Here is a 22,823-nt window from a genome sequence, read left to right on the forward strand (position 1 = left end):
TTTACTCTGTTACACTCTAATAAATGCTGGGTTGTTTCAACCCAGATTTGGGTCAAATATGTACAAACCCAGCCGTTGGGTTACATTTTTTATTACATTTTTAACCCATTGTTTGGGTTTGTTCATGTTTGACCCAAAATGTGAGTGTATATGCTTACCAAGACTGCATTTAATCAGAAGTACAGTAATATTATTAAAATTTTAAATAACTTTTTTCTATTTAAATGTATTTTAAAACATAATTTATTCCTGTGATCAAAGCTGAATTTTCTGCATCATTACTCCAGTCTTCAGAGTCACATGATCCTTCAGAAATCAGTCTAATATGATGATTTGATGCTCAAGAAACATTTCTGATTATTATCAATGTTGAAAACAGTTTTTGTGTAAACTGTGATACACTACCATTCAATTGTATAAGATTAAAAAAAGAAGAAATTAATACTTTTATTCTGCAAGGATGCATTCAATTGATCAAACGTGACAGTAAAGACATTAATGTCACAAAATATTTCTATTTGAAAAACACGCTGTTCTTTAGAACATTATTCATCAGAGAATCCTGAAAAAAAATGATTCATGGTTTTAAAAAAATATATATTTATATATTATGCAGCAAAAACATTGATGATAATGATAATAATAATCATTATTAATATTTGAGCAGCAGAACAGCAAATAATCATATTAGAATGATTTCTGAAGAATCATGTGACACTGAAGACTGGAGTAATGATGCTGAAAATTCAGCTTTCATCACAGGAATAACAATAGAAAAACTGTTACTTTAAATTGTAACTAAGCCTCTAAATTGTACAGTGTGTGGGCAGAAGAGACTTCTTTTAAAACATTTAAAAAACGTAATCATTCCAAACCTGTTAGTGTATATTGTTGTAGAAAATAGCAAAGTAGAACAAGAATTCTGCTGCACATGGCAATACAAATTAGTATTTTGATTAAGTAGGGCCTTTTCTTTAGGATCAAATAAAAAAAATGAAGCGTGTAGCGGCGTAACGCAGATTGAGTTGACAGGAGATAAAAAGCAAAGCCCATGGCACGAGTCGTCCCACACCTCGAGCAAATCCCCACACACTCCTCTCCTGGAACGCTCCTGATTAACATAATCAGACGCATTAATTATTCAGGAGGTGTGTGAGCCGCTCCAGGGGTCAGGCTTTTGCTCTGTCTAATAAGCCATGTTTAATATTAATGAGGCAGACAGGCGGTGTGATTTGCATACTCTTTATGATGCCTGCTGGCTGCAGAGATGCTTTCCCTTACTTTATATCAGCTCTCCTTTTTTATCGTCCACCTGACAAAGCCCAATCCTGAACGCCATTATACAAAAGTTGCATGCTTTTTAAAGCTATAAATCCTTTGGCTTCTTTAACCTCAGACACCTTTCACCTTAATTTCCTTAATGTACAATGCTGATTCGTATAGCTCACGGCTAGAGGGAAAAATGCCTGGTTTTTGTTTACTTTTAATGGTGTCACAAGCAGCATGGTGAACACTAATGAGCAGATCTCTCGAGTCTGTCCTCAGGCTGTGTGTGTGTGTGTGTGTGTGTGTGTGGCATCTCTATCCCACAGAGACTTTCTGTAGCCACAGGGCTGGTCAGATAATATGCTAATAATATAGTTATTTTGACTCTACCAAAGGTGATCAGACCATTAGTGACATGTAGTTAGAAACTAAAAGTAACAAAGAATTATGTATTTTATTATTTTTGTCACGTTGTCCAATAAATATATAAAACCTTAAAACAAGACACATTAACTTGAGAATGCTTTAACTTTAACCTGAAAATGCATTAACTTTATTCAATGGGGAAAACACATTTTTTGTTTCTTTAACTTTTTGTTAGTAGCTTATAGTGAAGGCTAGCTAGTTAGCTTATAGTTTAATGTTAGATTTGCGTTTGCAACCAATAAATGACTTGGTTTTTACATGCAGGGAATTGGTTCGAAGTGTCTCTATACGACAGGAGGTTGAAAAACAAGAGGGCTGGTTGTGCCAGAGACAGAGTAAGTTATGACTTTTGATGAAATGTTTTTGTTTTTTTTTCTTCAGAATAATGTGCAGTGCTGAGAATGACTCAATTGTGTTGTCATTTTCTTGCAAAGCCGTGGTTTCCAGCGCTCCTGTAGTAAATGTAGATCAAATCCTCCACCAGCAAAAGGTTATTTAGCATGCTTGTCAAACCTGACACACTATTTTGAGAGGGCAACAACTTGTGCTAAATTCACAGTGCAGAGAAACAAATCTTTCACCCTAAATAGGCTATTGAATTGCAATTAGGCTGCGCAAAGAATCATATGCTGTAGACGTTTCATCAATGGCCAGTCCCAGCCTCCTGTGCCGATTTGATCTTCACACGGAATTTTTCATCGAAACTTCTCATTAATGCATTGGACGCATGCTCGCGTTTCTGCCTGACCTCTCAGCCCTTTAACTGACAGTGGAGGGTAAATAAATAATTAAAGGGCATTTTGCCACTGTCAGTGAGATTGCATATTGCACCGTTGACATTTTGAAAACAAATCTCGGATTCATGAGCTATCACTGTGAGGGATCGGCAGAGGCTATTAGTTCGACTGACAGAAATAGACGTGAGATCGTGAAATATCGTCCTGTAATCTCACTGATTTATGAGGGTGTGTTGCCGTTTCATCGAGAACCACCACAGATTTATTGCCACTCAGGTGGAATTATTAATGAAGCTCAGTTTGCCAAAGCTGACGATGCCGTCTCCCTCTGTGTGTGTGTGTGTGTGTGTGTGTGTGTGTGTGTGTGTGTGTGTGTGGTTAACCAATCAAACAGATCAACTCAACACAAGCTTTTCAAATGCTTTAGTCTTTCTTTAACCCCTTTGCGCTTCATTTGTAGAGGTTTTGCAAGCATTATTAGGACAGTTTTATTGATTTTGTCACATTTGTTGAATTCTTAATGCTCATACTTTTTGCACAAACCCAATACAAACTTTGCAGCATAAATTCTATTTCTGAATTAAATCACATGACTAGTTGGGGAGATGTGTAGGCTGCTATTTTTTACTTTTCCTAGGCACTTCTGTCTGGCAGATGATAAAATTGGCAAAAAAAGAAAATATTGTGTCCCAAATGACGCACTATGCACTTATAGATATTTTAGTCTAATAGTCTGATAAAAACATGTTGAAAAGCAGAAATGTTTTTGGCTGTAGTGTCTCATTGAGTCTGAAGGTAATTGCTCACAGACTACAGCATGCAAAGCAAAATACATATGAACATTGAACACAGACAATATTATTTGTAATGCTTCAACAAGACAGAAAAGCTCACTGACAGTCAGAATACTGTATGCACTAACTTACCCATTTAACATGAATGGGAAAAACACTAAAAAAGTTGTCGTGCAGGAGTTTATATAATATCAGACTAAGAATCTCAATTCAAAATGTTTATTGAAACACTTGTTTGGCCAGAAATACAAGTATTTCCTTTATCAAAAACTAATAATATTACATGAATTTTTCTTCATAGAGAGTTGCTCAGTGTAAATTCTGTTAATACATTAGAACATATTTTTTTAAATATTACAACCTTTTTTTAAAAGACATTGCAAATTAAAAATACCCAAAGAGTAGTAAAAAGTAAAGCAAACTTAAAAAGAATCAGTATATTCTGTCATACGGAGCATGATTGTATGGAGTAAGGGGGAAAAAAAACATTCAAAAATTATTTTTTTATCATTTGATTATGTCTTGTTGCTTAGATGACATTATCAAATACAAATCTGGTTTGCATGATCCGTCAACAGTAGCTCTACACTCTTAGAAATAAAAGTTCTTCGATGGTTCCATTACTTTCGACACCTTCTTTATAGTGGAAAAAGTTATTTAGAATATTAAAGGGTAACTCTCGCCAAAATTGAACCTAGGCTCTTTTTGTTAATCTACCCGAGGCAAACTTTCGTTTAAAAGCATAATTAGAATGGAAACGCCACTTTTAAGATTGACCGTAATTTCGTTTTAGGTCAAATTGCCTTGTGAATGGGAGTGCTTGGGGCACTTCTATGATAGCATCAAAATCGCTATTTTTAAAACACTAAGAAGGCTCGACACAACATGAAACTGTGCTGGAAGTATCACCAGGGGCTCTACACATGAACTCCAGCATTGACAACATTGTTTGTGTACACAGAGTTTACTAAAAAAAAAGATTTTGTACGACTCACTTTATCAGTTAGTGTTTCCGGTGGCTGGAATTTTGTCAGTCAAAAGTAGTTGATCTCCGAATGCAACGCAATGAACTGACTCCATATGAGGAAATGTCATGATATTGTAATTTCAATGAAAAGCATGATAACTTAGATAAAAAATTATCCGTGAATTTATATGGAAACAAGTTTTAGGAGCATTCCATCTTTACTCTCCACGTTACATTGCATTCGGAGATTGACTACTTTTGACTGACAAAATTCCAGCCACCAGAAACACTTACAGATAAAGTGAGTCGTACAAAACCTTTCTTTTTTAGTAAACTCTGTGTACACAAACAATGTTCTCAATGCTGGAGTTCATGTGTAGAGCCCCTGGTGATACTTCCAGCACAGTTTCATGTTGTGTCGAGCCTTCTTAGTGTTTTAAAAATAGCGATTTTGATGCTATCATAGAAGTGCCCCATTCACTAAAACGAAAATACGGTCCAACTTAAAAGTGCCATTTCCATTCTAAATATGCTTTTACATGAAAGTTTGACTCGGGTAGATTAACAAAAAGAGCCTAGGTTCAATTTTGGCGAGAGTTACCCGTTAAAACGTTCTTCACGCTAAGAAAAACTTGGTTCTTGGTTCCAAAAATGGTTCTTCTATCTGGCATCACTGTAAAAAAAAGAACTTTTGGAAGCTTTATTTTTACAAGTGCAAGACTTTCTAATTTGAGAAATGTTTCAGATGCAAACTGTTACTGATAGCATTGCTGACCAGAAGATTTCAGAAGTAAATTTTTCATGCATTTTCTCCATAGACATTTCAAAACATCGTTCGTCGAGGAGTTGTGAGCCAACCTGGACCTGAAAGAAACCAATCAGCTCCACAGATACAGACACTTCATACAGTATACATCTTCTTTATGGACATTATCAAAGGTATTTTACTTCTGGAAGCCTACAGCTTTGCTCTTTTGATGTAGTGATGTTGGTACATTGTACCTGAATATAAATAGCTGAATCTGAATCTGCATGACTGCAGTGTTGATGTCAATTATTGTCAGAATTTGTTAAAACTAAGATGTCATTGACCTTTATTATTATGAATAACAGTAATGGTCAAGTTAAATCATTAAAAATACAGATTAAAAATATCAGTTTCGCAATCATGTTGGTGATCTGTAAGAGGAAAATATCACTTAAGGACGAACACACTGTACTGTGCAAGAAGACAGTGATACAAGTCAATTTAAATCATGATCTATTTTTAAACCTATTCAAAGATGTTCACAAAGATTATGACAAAAGAATCCCTTGTTTCCACAATCGCACATGTTGGCCATGTTTATTGAGGCATCACCAGTTTTGGAAAGAAAGCTGGTACCATCAATCAATGGTGTTCTTTTAGTCAAAGTACGGTACTGAGGAACCAGAGCGGTTTCACATCTGAGTTTCGTGTTCTCGCTGGAGATGCTGTTGAGTTGTGTAGGTTGTCCTGCGGGTTCTCAGCCTGGTCAGTTAGAGGTGTCCGAGTGAACGCTGTTCGCTCCCTCTATAGGAGACGTCACAGAAGATGGAGTGACCGCATCATGCCAGCCACCGTTACCCTGGAAAGAGACACGCAAGAGACTATTTGAGAGGCGTAATTAAAGTCAGAATGGAGACATTAGCCGATATTGATTTTTGAGAGTAAGATCAGATAAAATGCTCTGTTTGTATCCATTTTGTCTAAACTGTTGTTCGCCATGCTGAAACAAAATCCAGTTTAAACCAGCCTAACCATGTTCACGCTGGTCTATTCTTACGGAGCTTTTTTTAGAAGCTTTTTGGACACTTGTGAACAGTGTTATGTTACAAGTAACTTGTGCAATGTAATCAGATTACTTATTTCAAGTAATGCATTACTTAAACATTTTCAATCTAAGTTACTTTTTCAAATTGGTATCGCAAGTTACTTTGTTTCCCATGAATTTACTGACAGCTCTTCTGTTCCCATGTGGAGAGAAATCGTAAGTGCAGAGGCGTTGTGTGTGCCGTGTGAAAACATGATGGTTACTGATGGTTGAATATGATGGTTCAAAACAGTGAAATGCAAACTCAGAATATTACACAAACATGCAATATTTAAATGCATTTATTTTGAAAGGACCTTTGTTTTGTTTTTAACCCTAACACATTACTTTCCATTAAAAGTAACTAGTTACTTTCTAGAAAGTAATGGAATATTGTAACAGATTACTTTTAAAAGTAACTTTTTTCCAACACTGCTTAAACCATCTTAAACAAGGCGAGACCAGCAAACCATCAAGAGCTGGATTAAGCAGTTTTTGTTTAAAATAATAATAAGATACATATTGATTAATTTAATTAATTGATTGCTTTAATTTAATTATTAAGCCAAGTATAAACATTCTACATGGCAAAAGTCCTATTCTTGATTTTGATTTTGGGTAGATGGTTTGGTCTAATTTTAAGATGTTGTTATTTTTTATTATTATTACTGTTTATTTTCCACTTATTTGTTACTTGTTTATACAAAAAAAAAATGCAATTGGTATTAACAAGCCTTGTATTTGAAAAACAAGTCTTATTATCCTATGTGGTACTATGAAAATATCTCTAATTTCAAGGATTTTTTAGATATTTTAACCGTAAAACAAGACTTAAACCAATTTGGAAATAATTGTTTTTGTAATGTGAATGTCCATGACATCTGAAGCTATTCGTACTGTCCTTAATTTCTCTTTGTGATAAGGCTATGGATGATTCTTTTCCTCTCACATTAGTATTGTTTTTTTCCTCGACGTGGCCGCCTCAATAGATTAATGAACCTTTAACGCTGTGACTCCATTATAAAGCATGTCTTATCAAACCTCATCTGGGAAGATGCTATTCACATCTGTACAAAGCTGCAGGCAATTCCAGTTTCATATTTTATTATAGTGATAAGGAAATGGACCGCAAATTCGCTCAGAGAGAGAGAGAGAGAGAGAGTGTGTGGTTCAATAAGAAGGCAGATATACTGCCAAGAGCCGTGCATGTCGTTGCGTTATTAGATGCATTTTGGAAAATGGAAACAGAACGCATTTGCATCTATCCCAGCAAACAGCCCTGTGTGCGTGTGCGGATATTAATATGAATCCATACGTTTATCTTTGCCTTTTCACAGAGGCAGCATCACCTCTCCCAGTCTTAATCTCGGCTGTCGTCTTTGTCGGCTCATGGAGCGACAGTTTGATCATACAACGTCTTTCTGAATGACTCCAGGAGACCTGCTGTGAAGAGATTATTCCTTCGCCACCACATGAGACGGTGTGTGTGTGTGTGTGTGTGTGTGTGCGTGTGAGTGATATTCAGACCCTAAAACACTTTTACACTAGAGCTTTTGGTGCTGATTTAAGTCTGTTTGACTTTTTGTTAAGTTGAAAGTGTCCAAGCATTTGCATTTGCACACTTGCACGGAATATACCTCTGGCTTAAATGTTTTACTTTCAAATAACACACTTACGTTCAAGCCATGAGGGCTGTAAAGTGGGTTTCCCCGCAGACCATCGCTGTAACCCAACGACTGACCGATGGCGTGACGTATGGAGTCTCCCTGCGGAGAGAGAAACACAGGACAGGAGATCATAAACGGTGAGAAATAATGAAGGACTGGCTGTGATATTATTGGTATTCTAGACACATATTTCATATATGTGACCCTGGATCACAAAACCAGTCACAAGTCACACGGGTATATTTGTGGCAATAGCCAACAATACATTGTATGGGTCAAAATTATAGATTTTTCTTTTATGCCAAAAATCATTAGGATTTTAAGTAAAGATCATGTTCAATGAAGATATTTAGTAAATTTCCTACCGTAAATATATAAAACATTTATTTTTGTGAGTGAATGCAGCACAATCGCGAACATAAATGAACAACTTTAAAGGAGATTTTCTCAATGTTTAGATTTTTTTGCATCCTCAGATTCCAGATTTACAAATAGTTGTATCTCGGTCAAATATTGTCCTAATATCATAACAAACCATACATCAGTGGAAAGCTTACATATGATGTATAAATCTCAATTTCAAAAAACTGACCCATGTGACTGGTTTTGTGGTCCAGGGTCACATATATGTGTATATATATATATATAAACTACCATTCAAAAGTTTGGGGTTAGTTGATCTAAAGTGGATGTAAATATATTTATAATATTACAAAAAAAAAGTTATTTCGAACTTTCTATTCATTCTAAGAATCCTGATCAAATGTATCACGGTCTCTACAAACAAATGAAGCCTCTCAACTGTTTTCAACACTGATAACAATAAATGTTTCTTGAGCAGCAAATCAGCATATTAGAATGATTTCTAAAGGATCATGTGACACTGAAGACTGGAGTAATGATGCTGAAAATTCAGCTTTGATCACAGGAATAAATATATATTTTTTTTATCAAATATTCAAATAGAAAACAGTTGTTTTAAATTGTAATACCATTTACAATATTACTGTATTTCCGATCAAATAAATGCAGCCTTGGTGAGCATATTATGTTGTACGTTATAGTATATATTGTGCTCTTGCGCCGGTGTGTGTGATACCTGTGTCTGTCCTGGGACGGGGACCTGGGCCGGCTGGTATGAACCGTTCAGACTGGACATGCTCATAAACATGTCTCCCGAACCTGGCAAACTATACGAACCCGAAGACCCTGCAGAGAGATGGAGGAACAGTGAGTTTGTGAACATGTTCAGTGAAGTTTTTTCTTGTTTAATGTTTGCATGTATCATATTACTGTATCACATTTCTAAGGCCTGCTAATGATCAACATGGTCAAACCTGTTACACACAATGCACTACATGCCTTCTGTCATTTTTAGCAAGTAAAAGGCCTTTTAGTAGTAACTGTAAAAACACCCCCTTCAGGTCCTGGTTCACGTGTCTTTATGCTGAGAAATCTGCACTGATTTTTATACAATAAACATAAGAATATCTTTTTTAATGTTAGTAATATTTCTAGATGGACACTTACTGGACTGAAGCAACTTCACTTGATCATCCATATATTATTTGTTAGAAAAGATGATCAAATGTGAGTATCAAATATGATCCATCAGGATTTTGAGGAACTTTTATCTCTCAATCATCATTGTATGGCATTGCATTATATGTTTTAAAAATGCTTCACTTTGATAGTAAAACTAAGCATTTAAATATCAAATATTCACATTTTATTGTGAAATATAGAGTGACGACTATATGTATTTTTTAAGTAGTCTGCTGTACTGTTGATTTATATTACAAGCATAAATCAGAATTTCATCTTACTTTTTGGCCATATAAATATCACCATATGCACCAAATTGCACATTTATTAATGACATTGAGGTATATTTTATCCTCGAGTATGAGTTCCATATTCTCACTATATCATACTGCAGTATATGAGCCACAAAAGCCTGATGTATATCAAATATGATACTCTATGATACTAAACTTTTTTTTGTCTAAAGGTTTGATAAAGCGTTCCATTAAAAAAAAAAAAAAAGCTTGTCAGGCTTTACAGGGTTAAAATAATTATCCAAATGGATATTTTTTGGGGTCACTGTATATGCACATACACAACTGAACACAGATACGGGAAGTTCACAGTAATTCTCATCACAGGAAGTGTCTTCAAGTCGCCGTACCAGTGAAAATGTTGTTTAACAGATTGTTTTTATCTTCTGTTGCATCCAATTGAAAGTCTTCATCTTTCATCTGGAAACCTGAAGAGAGAATGACAGACGTTTGACGCAGAACTGAACCCATTTAAACTCTTAAATCACTCATTTCAAATAATTAGACTAGATCTGCTGTATAAGGAATATACAGTAGTGGAGAACGGGGCAAGTTGTCACAATTTTTCACAGGGGTTTATTTTCTGTGTAAACACAAACCTTAAAAGTTCTGGCTACAAAAAAAAGCTATTAAATATGTCCACTCTTACTGCCTAGGAAAAAAGATACAGTTCATTTAACACTTGTTGACCCCTATAGCAGGACATGTTGTCACAGTGGACTATTTAACTAATTTACCTGTTAATAATTGCCAATTAATTTAAGGATACCACTGATTTGGGCAACACATGTTTATATTTGAAACCAACATGCAAAACTACTACTAAAGAAAACAAGTATTTGTGCAAATGGACTCAAAACATTAGTGACAACTAGCCCGGTGGTCTCGTCCATAGAGTGTGTGTGTGTTTGTACCAGAGCTGGGCGTTGCGGGCGAGTTGGTCTGGCTGTTGTGTACAGCGGCCGCTACGGCCTGAGTCGCCGTCACTGCTGTCTTCGCTGCGTACAGATTCGCCTCTTCCTGGAATTTACCAATGTTCTTCTTATAGCGAATACGTTTATTACCAAACCAGTTCGACACCTGAGATAGAGAGCAAGAGAGAGGCAAATGTGGAGGAATCTCATGAGGAAATGCTATCAAAATATTATACATTATAAAATATTATAAAAGTATTATATTATACATAATAAAATATATTATCATTTTTTTATCCCAAAATCAACAACAACAAACAAAAATTATACACTACCATTCAAAAGTTTGAGGTTGCTATGATTGTTTTATGCTTTTGACAATGTTTTTCTGCTCACCAAGGCTGCATTTATTTGGTCAGAAATACAGTAAAAACAGTAAAATTGTGAAATATTATTACAATTTAAAATAACTGTTTTCTTTGTGAATATATTTTTAAATGTAATTTATTCCTGTGATCAAAGCTGAATTTTCAGCATCATTACTCCAGTCTTCAGTGTCACATGATCCTTCAGAAATCATTCTAATATGATGATTTTCTGCTCAGTTATTATTGGTGCTTATTAATAATAGTTGAAAGTTGAAAACAGTTTTGTATCTATAGTTTACATTTTAAAACCAGTTATTTTAAATTGTAATAACATTTCACAATGTTACTGTTAAATATTTTTTTTTGCATAAAGATAATGAAGCCTCTTTAAGGACCATTAAAATGTTTGTATTGTGACATTTATTTAAATTAAGTTTCTACCACAATGGAAAAAAAAGTCACCCAGACACATTCCTGACAGTTTTCATGACATTTACCTGTCGAATTTATAGAATGAATTAATTGCATAGTCCATTGAAATATATGCTGCAAACAAAACATTTACTGGTTCTCAGAAAACCATGTTTATATGTGTTTTACAGCGACTGTTACGGTTGCAAATGGACCAACCTTGTGCAAAAGAATATTAACGTTGCTACAAACCCAGACATATTAAAATCACATCCACCCCGAGCAATGGCTCCTTCATAAAATATCTCCAAACAGGCTTTAAACTGCCAATGGGAGGCGGAACAGTTGAAGATGCGCAATATAAAAAAGCCTCGCTGATGTCATAATCTCGGGAGCCAATAAAAGACAGCCAGAGGACATGATCCAAGTGCAAAAAGGCATGTTCCAGTGGCAAGTAAATGTATGCATTGTCTTATGGCCGCTCAAACGCTATCATTTCCAGCGCGGTCTGTAAAGAATGACTGGTGTTCAGTACACAGAACCAACCAACATCGACAGACAACACAGAGGACAGACGGACGCGTGTTTTAGTGACATACCTGTGACACAGTGATGGTGCTTCCCTTCCCCTAAGGGCACAAAAAGAAGGGGCTTTTTTTTACAGTAACGACTTCCTGTACACCCCACACACCCACCCATTACACAAACAACACCCGCTCCCATTAAACAGGCTGAAGAAAGGATAGACGTTCATCATTAACTTCATTTGAGAGCAACAGTCGGCCTCTGGAAGTAAGAATGCCATTCAGAGAGATGTATAAACTGAGGGTGTTATAGGATTCTACACTGAAAATAAATTTGGTGTAGGATTTCAGATGCAATTACAAAGAGACTGCAAGTAACACATTGATTTAAACATGAAATTTAGAAGTAGAAAGACTGAAAACACTGAGTTCTTCTGTGTCAGTGTGATTCCTACTTAACAATATTGTTTCTAATTGCGGAATTTCCTGTAAAGAACTACATTACCCACAATCCTGAAGTAACAACTTAGCCTAAAACTATTCAAAAGTAAAAAAAAAATATAAGATAAAAACTTAAGTTAAGCTAGATGAAAATTAAATGCAGTTAAGTTTAAGTACTAAAATTACAAACTGAAATAAACTAAAAATGAAAAATGAATGAAAACTATTTAGAGATATTTTTTTAAATAAAAACGAATGAAAATACAAAATTACTAAGAATTTAACTAAAATTTAAAACTGAAAATATAAAAATTCAAAATATTTTTAAATATGAATGGATATGTAGGCTTGTTTCCGCCACTGAGTAAAAAATAAAAGGTAATTGCGACTTTTTATCTCACAATTTTGACTTTTTTTCTCGCAATTGAGTTTGCATCTTTTTTTCTCAGAATTGCAAGATAAAAAACTCACAATTGTGAGGAAAAAAGTCAGAATTGTTATCTAATAAATTGTATTATTCTTACGTTGGAAACAAGCTTCCATAAACTGGAAACTGTAATAGTACATAAATAATAAAAAAATAACATGGCCTATCATTCTCATGCAACTAAAGTTCAGTTCATTTATGTGTCTTTTTAGTTGTGGATTTATCTGAAAAATTAGCGTAAATAGATTTTATGATTTGGATTCTGTGTCCGAAAGTAATGATTATTGACTAGTTCAGTAAACAGAATGGAATATACAATTCTGCACATAGATATCTATATAGTTTACTTGAAGCTAAGGTTTATGTGCTGTGGCTGAGGCTACCTACTTAACATTAGTTAAAATGGGAAATTGGAGCATAAAAGTCAGTAGTTGTCTTTTCTGATAAGATTAGACACAACAACCAATTGAATAGATTAAATTGTTGGTCCCACTTTATATTAAGTGTCTTTTATCTACTAGTATGTACTAACATTTTAAGTAAAGATACGTTCACGCCATGATGTCGCAATTAAAAATCGCAATTACGAGATTTCAACTTGTAAAAAGTTGTAAAAAAACTCGTCCTCCCAGAGTTCGTAATTACAATTTGTAATCTGGAAATTTTCGGAGAGCTCCTACTTGTACCATGTGACCACTTTCGTCGTCGGTTAGGAACCTGGGTGTCTCTTTGATACCAATCTTTCATATGAAAGCCACATTTCTAGCATCTGTAAAAAACGCATTTTTCCATCTTAAAATCAAAACTAAATTACAATGACAAATGCGTAACAGTTAGTTCATGCGTTCATGACCTCAAGGCTAGATTATTGTAATGCTCTTATGGGTGGCTGCCCTGCACGCTTAATAAACAAACTACAGCTGGTCCAAAACGTTCTTACCAGAACCAGGAAGTATGACCATATTAGCCCAGTTCTGTCAACACTGCATTGGTTCCCTATTAAACATCGCATACATTTCAAAATATTGCTGATTACTTACAAAGCACTAAATGGTTTAGCTCCGCAGTACTTGAGCGAGCTCTTAACACATTATAGTCCTTCACGTCTACTGCGATCTCAAAATTCTGGCTAGTTGATAATACCTAGAATATCAAAATCGACTACTGGCGGTAGATCCTTCTCCTATTTAGCACCAAAACTCTGGAACAGTCTTCCTTACATTGTCCGGGAAGCAGACACACTCTGTCAGATTAAATCTAGACTAAAAACACATCTCTCTCACCTACAGTAGCATACACATAACACATTATCACATTTCTATAATTCACTTCCATTAAAGGATTGTTCGGCTGCATAAGTAGGTCAGCCGGAACCGGGAACACTTCCTATAACACCTGATGTACTCGTTACATCATAAGAGGAATGGCTTCTACGCTAATATTAGCCTGTCTGTCTCATCCTTATCCCGAGGTCACCATAGTCAGCCGGATCTGGGCCGGATCCAGATCAGATGGAGGACTAGGACTAGACGCGCCACAGCTCAGCCCTGAATGTCAGCAGAGATCCTGTCAACTAGACTCTCCCCTGTGAAGACCTTATTGACACGACAGACATCGGCACTGATCCTCAGCAGAGACCACAAGAACCAGACAAGTCCTCAGCACAGACCCTAAGACCAGCTTGGTCTCAATACTGGCGTGATAAATGCGATCTTCAAGCAAAGGAAACTGGATGGAATATTTGACCGATTCCAATCTGAATTCTGACTCGTGATCCTGCCTGAATCATAATCACGCTAAGATCAGAGGAGAACTGGCCTCCCGACTGATCCTGGTTTCTACCAAGTTTTTTTCTCCATTTCTGTCACGGAGACACTTAATATTCAACAGTATTATTGATCTGACTGCACTGACACTATTGGATGAGAACTGAACTGAGCTGGACGACGACATCACTGTTTTTCTGCAGAACTGCTTTATGGATGAAATTAACTATTAAAGGTGCTCTAAGCGATGTCACATGTTTTTTAGGCTGAAATATTTTTTGTCACATACAGCAAGCATCTCCTCACTATCCGCTAGCTGCCTGTCCCCTGAACACACTGTAAAGAAACATGGTCTCTGTAGACAGCCCAGGCTCCACAAACGGCAAGAAAAACAAACTGGCCCAGCCTGGACCACGAAACATAACAAACAGTGTTCCAGCCAATAACGGACTAGAATGATTTGGGGGTGGGGGGGTTAGTGCGAGTGCACATGAAGGGGGGTGTGGGGGGTGGAGGAGAGAGAAGCATGAAGAGGGAAGTTAGCTAGAGGAGAGATGTCCTCGACGACGACAACGACTAACGTTAGAATTATATTCTCTTGAATTTTGATATGGCCGACACACAACCAAAGAGACGACATTCCGATGAACAAATAGCAAAGAAGAGGGAAAAGGAGAAGGAACGCGTGAAGTCCCGAATTTACATCGGAAAAGCCTGTTTCAGGAAGCACGGAAGGGAGGGGGAGGGGAGGGGACGGGATGAGGAGGAGGGAGAAGGAGGAGGGAGGAGGAGGAGGAGGAGGAGGAGGATGAGGAGGAGGGAGGGTCGAGCTAGCCTCTGTTTTGTTTGACAATACTTTGAACGTCAACAAGAAGTGACGTCACCCAACATCACTTAGAGCACCTTTAATAATTGCTGATCTTTCCAACGGAACTGAATCAACACTGAACTGACTTCAGCCGAAGAATAACACTAATTTCTTTTAGAGCTGCTGTACAGCCGAAATGAACGGTTTGCATCGTTGAATCATTATTTTCCTGTTATCACTGTAAAGCTGCTTTGAAACAATCTCTATTGTATGAAGCGCTATAGAAATAAAGTTGACTTGACTTGACTAGAATTTAAAGACACCTAATATAAACTTGGACCAAGTCGTTTGCAATTCTTTATGGTCTTTATAACGTAGAACAGTACATTTTCAAAAACAGACCTTCTCTTTAAACTCTACTAAACTCTATTTAAACTTTATTTAGATGTTTTTTTATGAAGAAAAGCAATGGGAAAAATACTTCCAGGATCCATGCCATCACGCCCATTTGTTTCGAGACGTCACTGCTTCTTCACTTGTATTTTGAGCCAAATTCTCTGCACCTTCACAGTGTCACAGACCACCGCTAACAAATTTGTTAGTGATTTTGCTCAGATTGTGAATAAAATCTCCTCTTGTTTCTCAGCTGAAGGCTGGTGTGCGCAGTATCGTCCGAGAACTGGACTCACCTGCGACACTGTGATGGCACACTTCTTCGCCAGCTCCTCTTTGGCCTCCTCGCTGGGATACGGGTTACTGAGGTGAGAGTAGAAATACTCGTTCAAAATCTCTGTCGCCTGCTTGCTAAAGTTGCGCCTTTTCCTCCTGGAGAAGCATAAAATGGAAACAATAAATCATTGGTATTGTTAGATCCTGAACCATTTCTATATCTTTATATACTAAAGGTTATTAAAGTGTGATATTCACTAGCAACACCAGAGAATTTCACAAATAATCATTGTTTTCAAAGGTTTAGCCGGTTATCATGCTCTAATGACCCCCTGCTGGTCGATGCTGTAACTACACCATAATGCATAAAGTGTGTATTATTGAATGTAGTATATATTAAAGGGGTCATGAACTGGCTTTTTTTTTTTTTATATTGTTGTCTGAGGTCAACTTATGACGTTCGCTTGGTTTTTACATTCAAAAACATCAAAATGAATAAGTAATAGGCTATTTTCTACCCTGGTTTTGAGCCTAGCTCCTGAAACGCTCGGTTTTTATGGGCGTGCTGCATTGAAGACTTGGAAGTAAACGCACACTGCTGTGATTGGATAACAGTTTTGCATATTATAATGAGTTTCATGTAAAGCGCAAATCGGTGGGCGGGGCTAAACAAGCAGTGTTGAAGTAGGCGTTGATCTTCTTCTACGGAGGCGGTGTTTGATACCCTTTGACGTCATAGATCCCCACTTTGAAAAACCTGTCGTTCGCTGTGCCTGGTGTCAATAAAAGCTTTTATTGGACTAACAAGGAAGTTTTCAGATCTGAAACTTACAGGATATTCTTATAGTATGATGACCTCTTATATGTCAAAAGCTCAAGGAAAATTTGATTTCTCAGTTCATCAGCCCTTTAACGGGACTAAAGTTATAAGTCCCTGATGTGGCTATAAACAATTGATTTTGCTTAACCCTGTAAAGCCTGACATCTGAAATACATCAGGCTTTTATGGCTCAGATGAAATAGTGAGAACATGGATCTCATAGTTGAGGAGCAAAAATACCTACATTTTATTCAGAGGTCCAAACTGAGCAAAATATGCAATTTGGTGCAGATGCTGATATTTATATGGCCAAAAAGTAAGATGAAATTCTGATGCTTGTATTGTAAATCAATGAGATCTTTATAAAAGTATAGCAGATATTTACACAAAATGCATATAAATATCAGTCGTCACTCTATATCTACCTATAATATGTCTTATAAGATGATATTTAAATGCTTAGTTGTACTTTTAAAATATATAAAACATAAATGCAATGCAATGTCATTAATGAGACTAGATTAAATCTGACCTTGGCAGCCAGTCTCTTTATGATGTCATCAATGAGCCCACCAATCAACGTCTGCTTCATTTGCATGCATTTGAATAATTCCAAAGAGTCATTTGAATAATTCTCTGATGAGCAAATTTATGCATAATTTACTCTTAGCTTTAAGTAACTGGACCAACCAACTGGAACTAATTGGCAAATTTCCTGTGCCCACCCAACTTATCCGTCTGCCAGTTTAAGCAAAATACTCCAGAGGATTCACAAGACCTTAAAACATTACCACATCACCCACTCGTTCACACATGCCTCGCTTTCAGCACATCCAATACAATGAGCAACAAACCCACACTAGCAAAAACACCTACATGTGTAAAAACAGACACACGACCAATAATCGTGTTTCTTTATTAAGCAAATGCTTATTATTTACAGTGCATTATAAGTAGGACAGTCTCTCAGGGGCAAAATGATGTTTGAATTTACTAACCAGTTTTGTGCTTTGTGTTTTAGAGCAAAAACCTGGGGCTTATTCACTAACCACCAGCAATCCAAGCATTATCTACACTGACGTGCCCGAAGCCGAATATTGTGCTTGGAAAGGAAATGACGCATTCTAGGGATGGTGATGGAAAAAATATGTTTCAATTAGTTTCATCTAACATAAAAGTTTGAATTTATATAATATGTGTGTGTATATATAGTATACATATTTATATATATGAATGTGTGTGTGTGTGTGTGTGTGTGTACACTGCATATACATATACACACACATATGCATATATCTGTTACGCACCAAATCCTCCATCATCGTCCTGTCAATCATCTCTCCTTATCAGCCTAACCATTCCCTTTTGTGGCTCCGTATAATGCGTTATTATTTTTTCCTACCATGTTATGCAAGTTGTTTTGGATACAACTAAAAGCATCTGCCAAATGCATGACAGTGCATGTGCTTGAGTTTCTGACCTGGCGTCGAGGAAGCGTGACCTGAGGATCATCACCGCCTCACAGGTGCTCTGCTTCAGCTGCATCTGGATGGAGCTGAACTTGCGGTGGATGATGTTCACCATGCGCTCGATCTCTTTGGGTGAGATGGGTCGCGTGCGAGACTGTTCCCTCAACAGGTTCATCACATGGGTAGTGAACTCGTTGCACGCCTGTGAACCAATCAAATTACTCATAACTGATAGTGAATGCAAATTAATTTCTGTTTATTGAAATAAAGCTGAAATAAAAATAAATTATAAATATTAGATGAAAAGCACTGAGCTGAAGCACTAAAATTAGTATCTGTAAATAAATAAATAAATAAAAAAGTAATAATAATACATATAAAATAAAGTATAAAAAATATATATATTTAAGGCTGAAATATTTTTATTTTAAATAAATATTAGATGCATTTTTTTTAAATGACACCATGGCAACTAACTATTTTAAGCACTAAAATTAAATTAAAAATTAAAATCAAAACTAATTATTTAAATTAAAATAAAAAACTTAACAATAAAATAAAATAAATAAATATATTTAAAACATATCTGAAGAAAATGACAAAAAATTTAAGTAAACATAAAATGAAAACATGTTGCACCCCAGTGAACCAATCAAATTACTCATAACCAAAAAATTAACCAAACTGGTAACACTTTACAATAAGGTTTCATTGTTAACATTAGTTAACTATATTACTTGACATGAACTATAATGAGCAATACTTCTACAGCATTTATTAATCTTTGTTAAGGTCAGTCTCAACATTTACTAATACATTATTCAAATCTGTCAACATTAGTTAGTGGACTGTGAACTAACATGAATGATTATTTCTATTAACAAACATTAACAAAGGTAAATAAATAATGTAAAATATATTTCTCATAGTTAGTTCATGTTAACTAACGATGAGACCTTATTGTAAAGATTTACCATAAAACTAATAATACAAATTAAAATACATCAAACACTTAACTAAAACTAAATCTGGCATAAAAATGTAATTAATTTATAAATTAATATATAAAAAAAAATAACTATAAATTGAACTAAAATAAAAAGCTAACAAAAAAGCATGCAAACTATAACATAAAATAAGTACATAGTACATAAAATAACACTGCTCATTATGTGTATGATCGTGTGAATGTGTTTATTGCATGAGATAAGTGACTATGTTGTTCCCTAGAATGCTGGTAGTTTCTCTTTTTCCAGTAACGCTAGGATGTGTGGTCACTCATGTCTCTGCAGACTCCTGTATAAGCACTGGTTGCAGACCTGCTCGTATTTCTCCAGCTCGGTGTGGTAGATCTGCCGGATCTGAGTGAGTTTCGCTCTGTAGTCCGAGTGCTCGATGGAGTTGTCGGCTCCGACTCCCACCGCCGCTGTTGCCGCAGCAACCGCCGATGCCCCGCCCCCTTTCTCTGGCCCAGACACGCCCTCTGCCAGAAGCATGTTATCCAGACGCATGAGCTGAGGGTCAGGAGGGTCTTCATCAGGACTGCCACGGATACTGAGACCTGCCACAAAACACACACTTTAAAGATTCATATGCAGGAAGCAGATCTTCATATGTTTCACACATTGCTCAGAGTAGCATAAGCTAGGTTACGGAGGGATTTAAGGAAAGTGAAAGTATATAATTTCAGATAGACAGACAAACAGACAGACAGACAGACAGATAGATAGATAGATAGATAGATAGATAGATAGATAGATAGATAGATAGATAGATAGATAGATAGATAGATAGATAGATAGATAGATAGATAGATAGATAGACAGACAGACAGACAGACAGACAGACAGACAGACAGACAGACAGACAGACAGACAGACAGACAGACAGATAGAATAGATAGATAGATAGATAGATAGATAGATAGATAGACAGACAGACAGACAGACAGACAGACAGACAGACAGACAGATAGAATAGATAGATAGATAGATAGATAGATAGATAGATTAATCTATCATATATCTGTCTGTCTATCTATATATCTATCTATACAGAATACAAAATAGATAGATAAAAAATCTTTAGAATCTGTATATAGATGAAGATTCTAAATTTCTTCTTTTGTGTTCCACAGCATTCTTGTTTACAACAACAACATGAGTGTGTGTAAATGATGCTGAAATCTTATTTTTACAACAACAACAACAAAAAAAATCTGTTTAACCACAAAAATAGAGATGAGATGAGCAATGTAACTTTAACCGTAGAACAAAACAAACAAAAAAACATTCAGACATGTAAAGACAATGTCTTGAACACCTGGACCGCCCACAGAAGGTTTCAGAGGCAGTTCTCTCCTCTTGAATAAGACGGGCCCAGCACTCACGTCCTCAGCCATTACTGCACAGCGCAGGATTAGTCTGCTATGACACGCTGTTTATCAGAGGTCACGTCAGCGTGCGAGGTGTGTGTGTGCCAGAGAATGATTGACAGTGGCAGGTCTCTTCTCTGAGGTGGGTGGAGGAGAAGCGCTGTGAGCCGTTCAGATGCGCTCCAGCGACGGCCTCCTTTAATTCCACACCAAAGACTTTTTTGGCACCTCACGTTTGATTTTGAGTTCGCAAGCAATGGAGTGGATGCTCACGTGAGCGTGGGAGAAAAAATGCTCTCCTGATACATACATTTTACATGCAAGTTTTTCTTATTCTGCTTCCTCTGCTGAGTTAGAAAGAATATATGTGACCCTGGACCACAAAACCAGTCACATGGGTCAATTTTTTTTAAAATGAGATTTATACATCATCCGAAAGCTGAATAAATTCGTTTTCAATTGAAAGCGTATGGTTTGTTAGGATAGGACAATATTTGGCCGAGATACAACTATTTGTAAATCTGGAATCTAAGGGTGCAAAAAATCGAAACACTGAGAAAATCACCTTTAAAGTTGTCCATTTATGTTGGCGATTGTGCTGCATTCACTCACAAAAATAAATGTTTTATATATTTACAGTAGGAAATTTACTAAATATCTTCATGGAGCATGATCTTTACTTAATATCCTAATGATTTAATTCACAAATTACATTTAAATTTAATTCACAAATATACCCGTGCGACTCGTGACATTAACACTCGCCAAATGCGTATGTATTTCAGCAGTGGCGTGTGACTGTAACGATCACCAGTGAGAGTATAACCGGGACTATTACCACACCTTCACAGACTCCATTCCCATAATCCTTTGCCCAGACCAATCAACCATGATAACATCCACCTGTGTCTCATTACCTTGTTTAACTCACCCCATATAAGCCTGGTTTTCACATTCATTCCATTCTTTGGCAGATCAAATTTATAGCAGCCATGTTTATGAGTAATTGAGTGTGCAGCGCCGTTGTTTTATCCATTAAGCACAAATAAAAGCCTGACAACACTGTTCAGTTTTCTGATAATTACCCGTCTGGGTTCAAACATACCGACACGCAAGGTGAAGCATTCACGTGACTGGAAAAAATGTGAGGCTTCGTTTTTCGTTGATCACGTGTTTCTCTGAAAACAATACGCGCTTGGACACAGAGCTTCATGAGAAATTGTGCTTTTACTCTATACGCGCTTTGAAGCTTCAGGGCCCTATCTTGCACCCAGCGCAATTGAATTTGTACACCGACGCATGTTTCATTCCTATTTTGCAACCGCGCAAAGCGCGCTTTTCCCTCCACAGAAGCACGTCGCTAAACTAGGGAATGAACTTGCGCACCGTGGGCGGTTCAGCGCAAAAAAGGAGCTGTGTTCCGGCGCAAACGTTCCCTGGTGCTATTTTACTGTTCCATAAAACAATTGCGCCACTGGCCAGAAAAAACCTAGTCTAAAGTCAGTGGCGCCTTGCGCGTTGTTCATTATGCTATTTTAAGGGCGCATGCTTGACCATAATGTATAGCGTGCACAACACGCATACACTTTGATTCTCTAATATACACAGAAGCAGCAGTTTTCATTTTTGCAAATCATATTATTACAAACGATAGATCTATCATCTAGCTTACACATTTACCCACATTATTATATGCCTGTTTAACCGAAGCTAATTTGGGTGTTTCTCCATTCCCAATGTCACTTCTCTCTCTTTTACGGCCGTGATGAGAGCGTTGCTCTCCTCGGCTGGGAACCGCTCCTGGCGCGCGCCTGGCAAATCCGCCGTTAATATAGCAATAAGCCAAGGAAAAAGCGCGCCTGCCCTTAAAGGGAATGTGAGATGACGCTCTGATTGGTTTATTTCACGTTACGCCCAAACCACACCTATGAATAATGAAGCTGCTTCAGACCAACCCATTTTAGATTTGCGCCTGGCGCAAGAGTCATTTATCCCGCCGGGAAAATAGCAACAGTGCCAAGACCCGCCAACAAAGTTACTTGCGCTTTGCGCTTTGACACTTGCTTTCAGATCGTTAAAATAGAGCCCTCAGTGTCAAATGTAACTTCACTACCTTTCTGTGTTTGACCTTGCCTGTAGGCCTACTTTGGATTACGTCTTTGGATCACCCTGTTCAATAAATACTGCATTTGCATCCTCAACCCTTGTGTCTCGGAGCAGTTCGTGACAGTTTCGCACTCACTCCTACTAGCCACTTTGGTGGGTTGAATTTTATATATACATTTTTCAATTGTAGTCTTTAAAA

General features: G+C 36.7%; 1 protein-coding gene across 3 annotated transcripts in view; it reads right to left on the reverse strand.

The window, feature by feature from the left end:
- Window positions 1-5,357: 5,357 nt before the first annotated feature.
- pbx3a (pre-B-cell leukemia homeobox 3a) overlaps window positions 5,358-22,823 on the reverse strand; it is a gene marked incomplete at its 5' end in the record, with an annotated part of 48,103 nt that continues 30,637 nt past the window's right edge. The window contains 10 exons of one of the 3 annotated variants that reach the window (XM_081365683.1): window positions 5,358-5,797; window positions 7,699-7,788; window positions 8,789-8,898; window positions 9,878-9,955; window positions 10,442-10,607; window positions 11,820-11,849; window positions 15,876-16,011; window positions 18,156-18,346; window positions 19,464-19,705; window positions 20,467-20,742. In XM_081365683.1, the coding sequence (XP_081221809.1) occupies window positions 5,705-5,797; window positions 7,699-7,788; window positions 8,789-8,898; window positions 9,878-9,955; window positions 10,442-10,607; window positions 11,820-11,849; window positions 15,876-16,011; window positions 18,156-18,346; window positions 19,464-19,705; window positions 20,467-20,545 (1,215 nt within the window). In that variant the 3' untranslated portion in view covers window positions 5,358-5,704. Of the gene's footprint in view, window positions 5,798-7,698; window positions 7,789-8,788; window positions 8,899-9,877; window positions 9,956-10,441; window positions 10,608-11,819; window positions 11,850-15,875; window positions 16,012-18,155; window positions 18,347-19,463; window positions 19,706-20,466; window positions 20,743-22,823 lie in introns of those variants that run through there. The other 2 variants (XM_081365681.1, XM_081365682.1) reach the window with 2 other exon arrangements.

Source organism: Scardinius erythrophthalmus, assembly GCF_964197995.2.
Source record: "Scardinius erythrophthalmus genome assembly, chromosome: 5".
NCBI lineage: Eukaryota > Metazoa > Chordata > Actinopteri > Cypriniformes > Leuciscidae > Scardinius > Scardinius erythrophthalmus.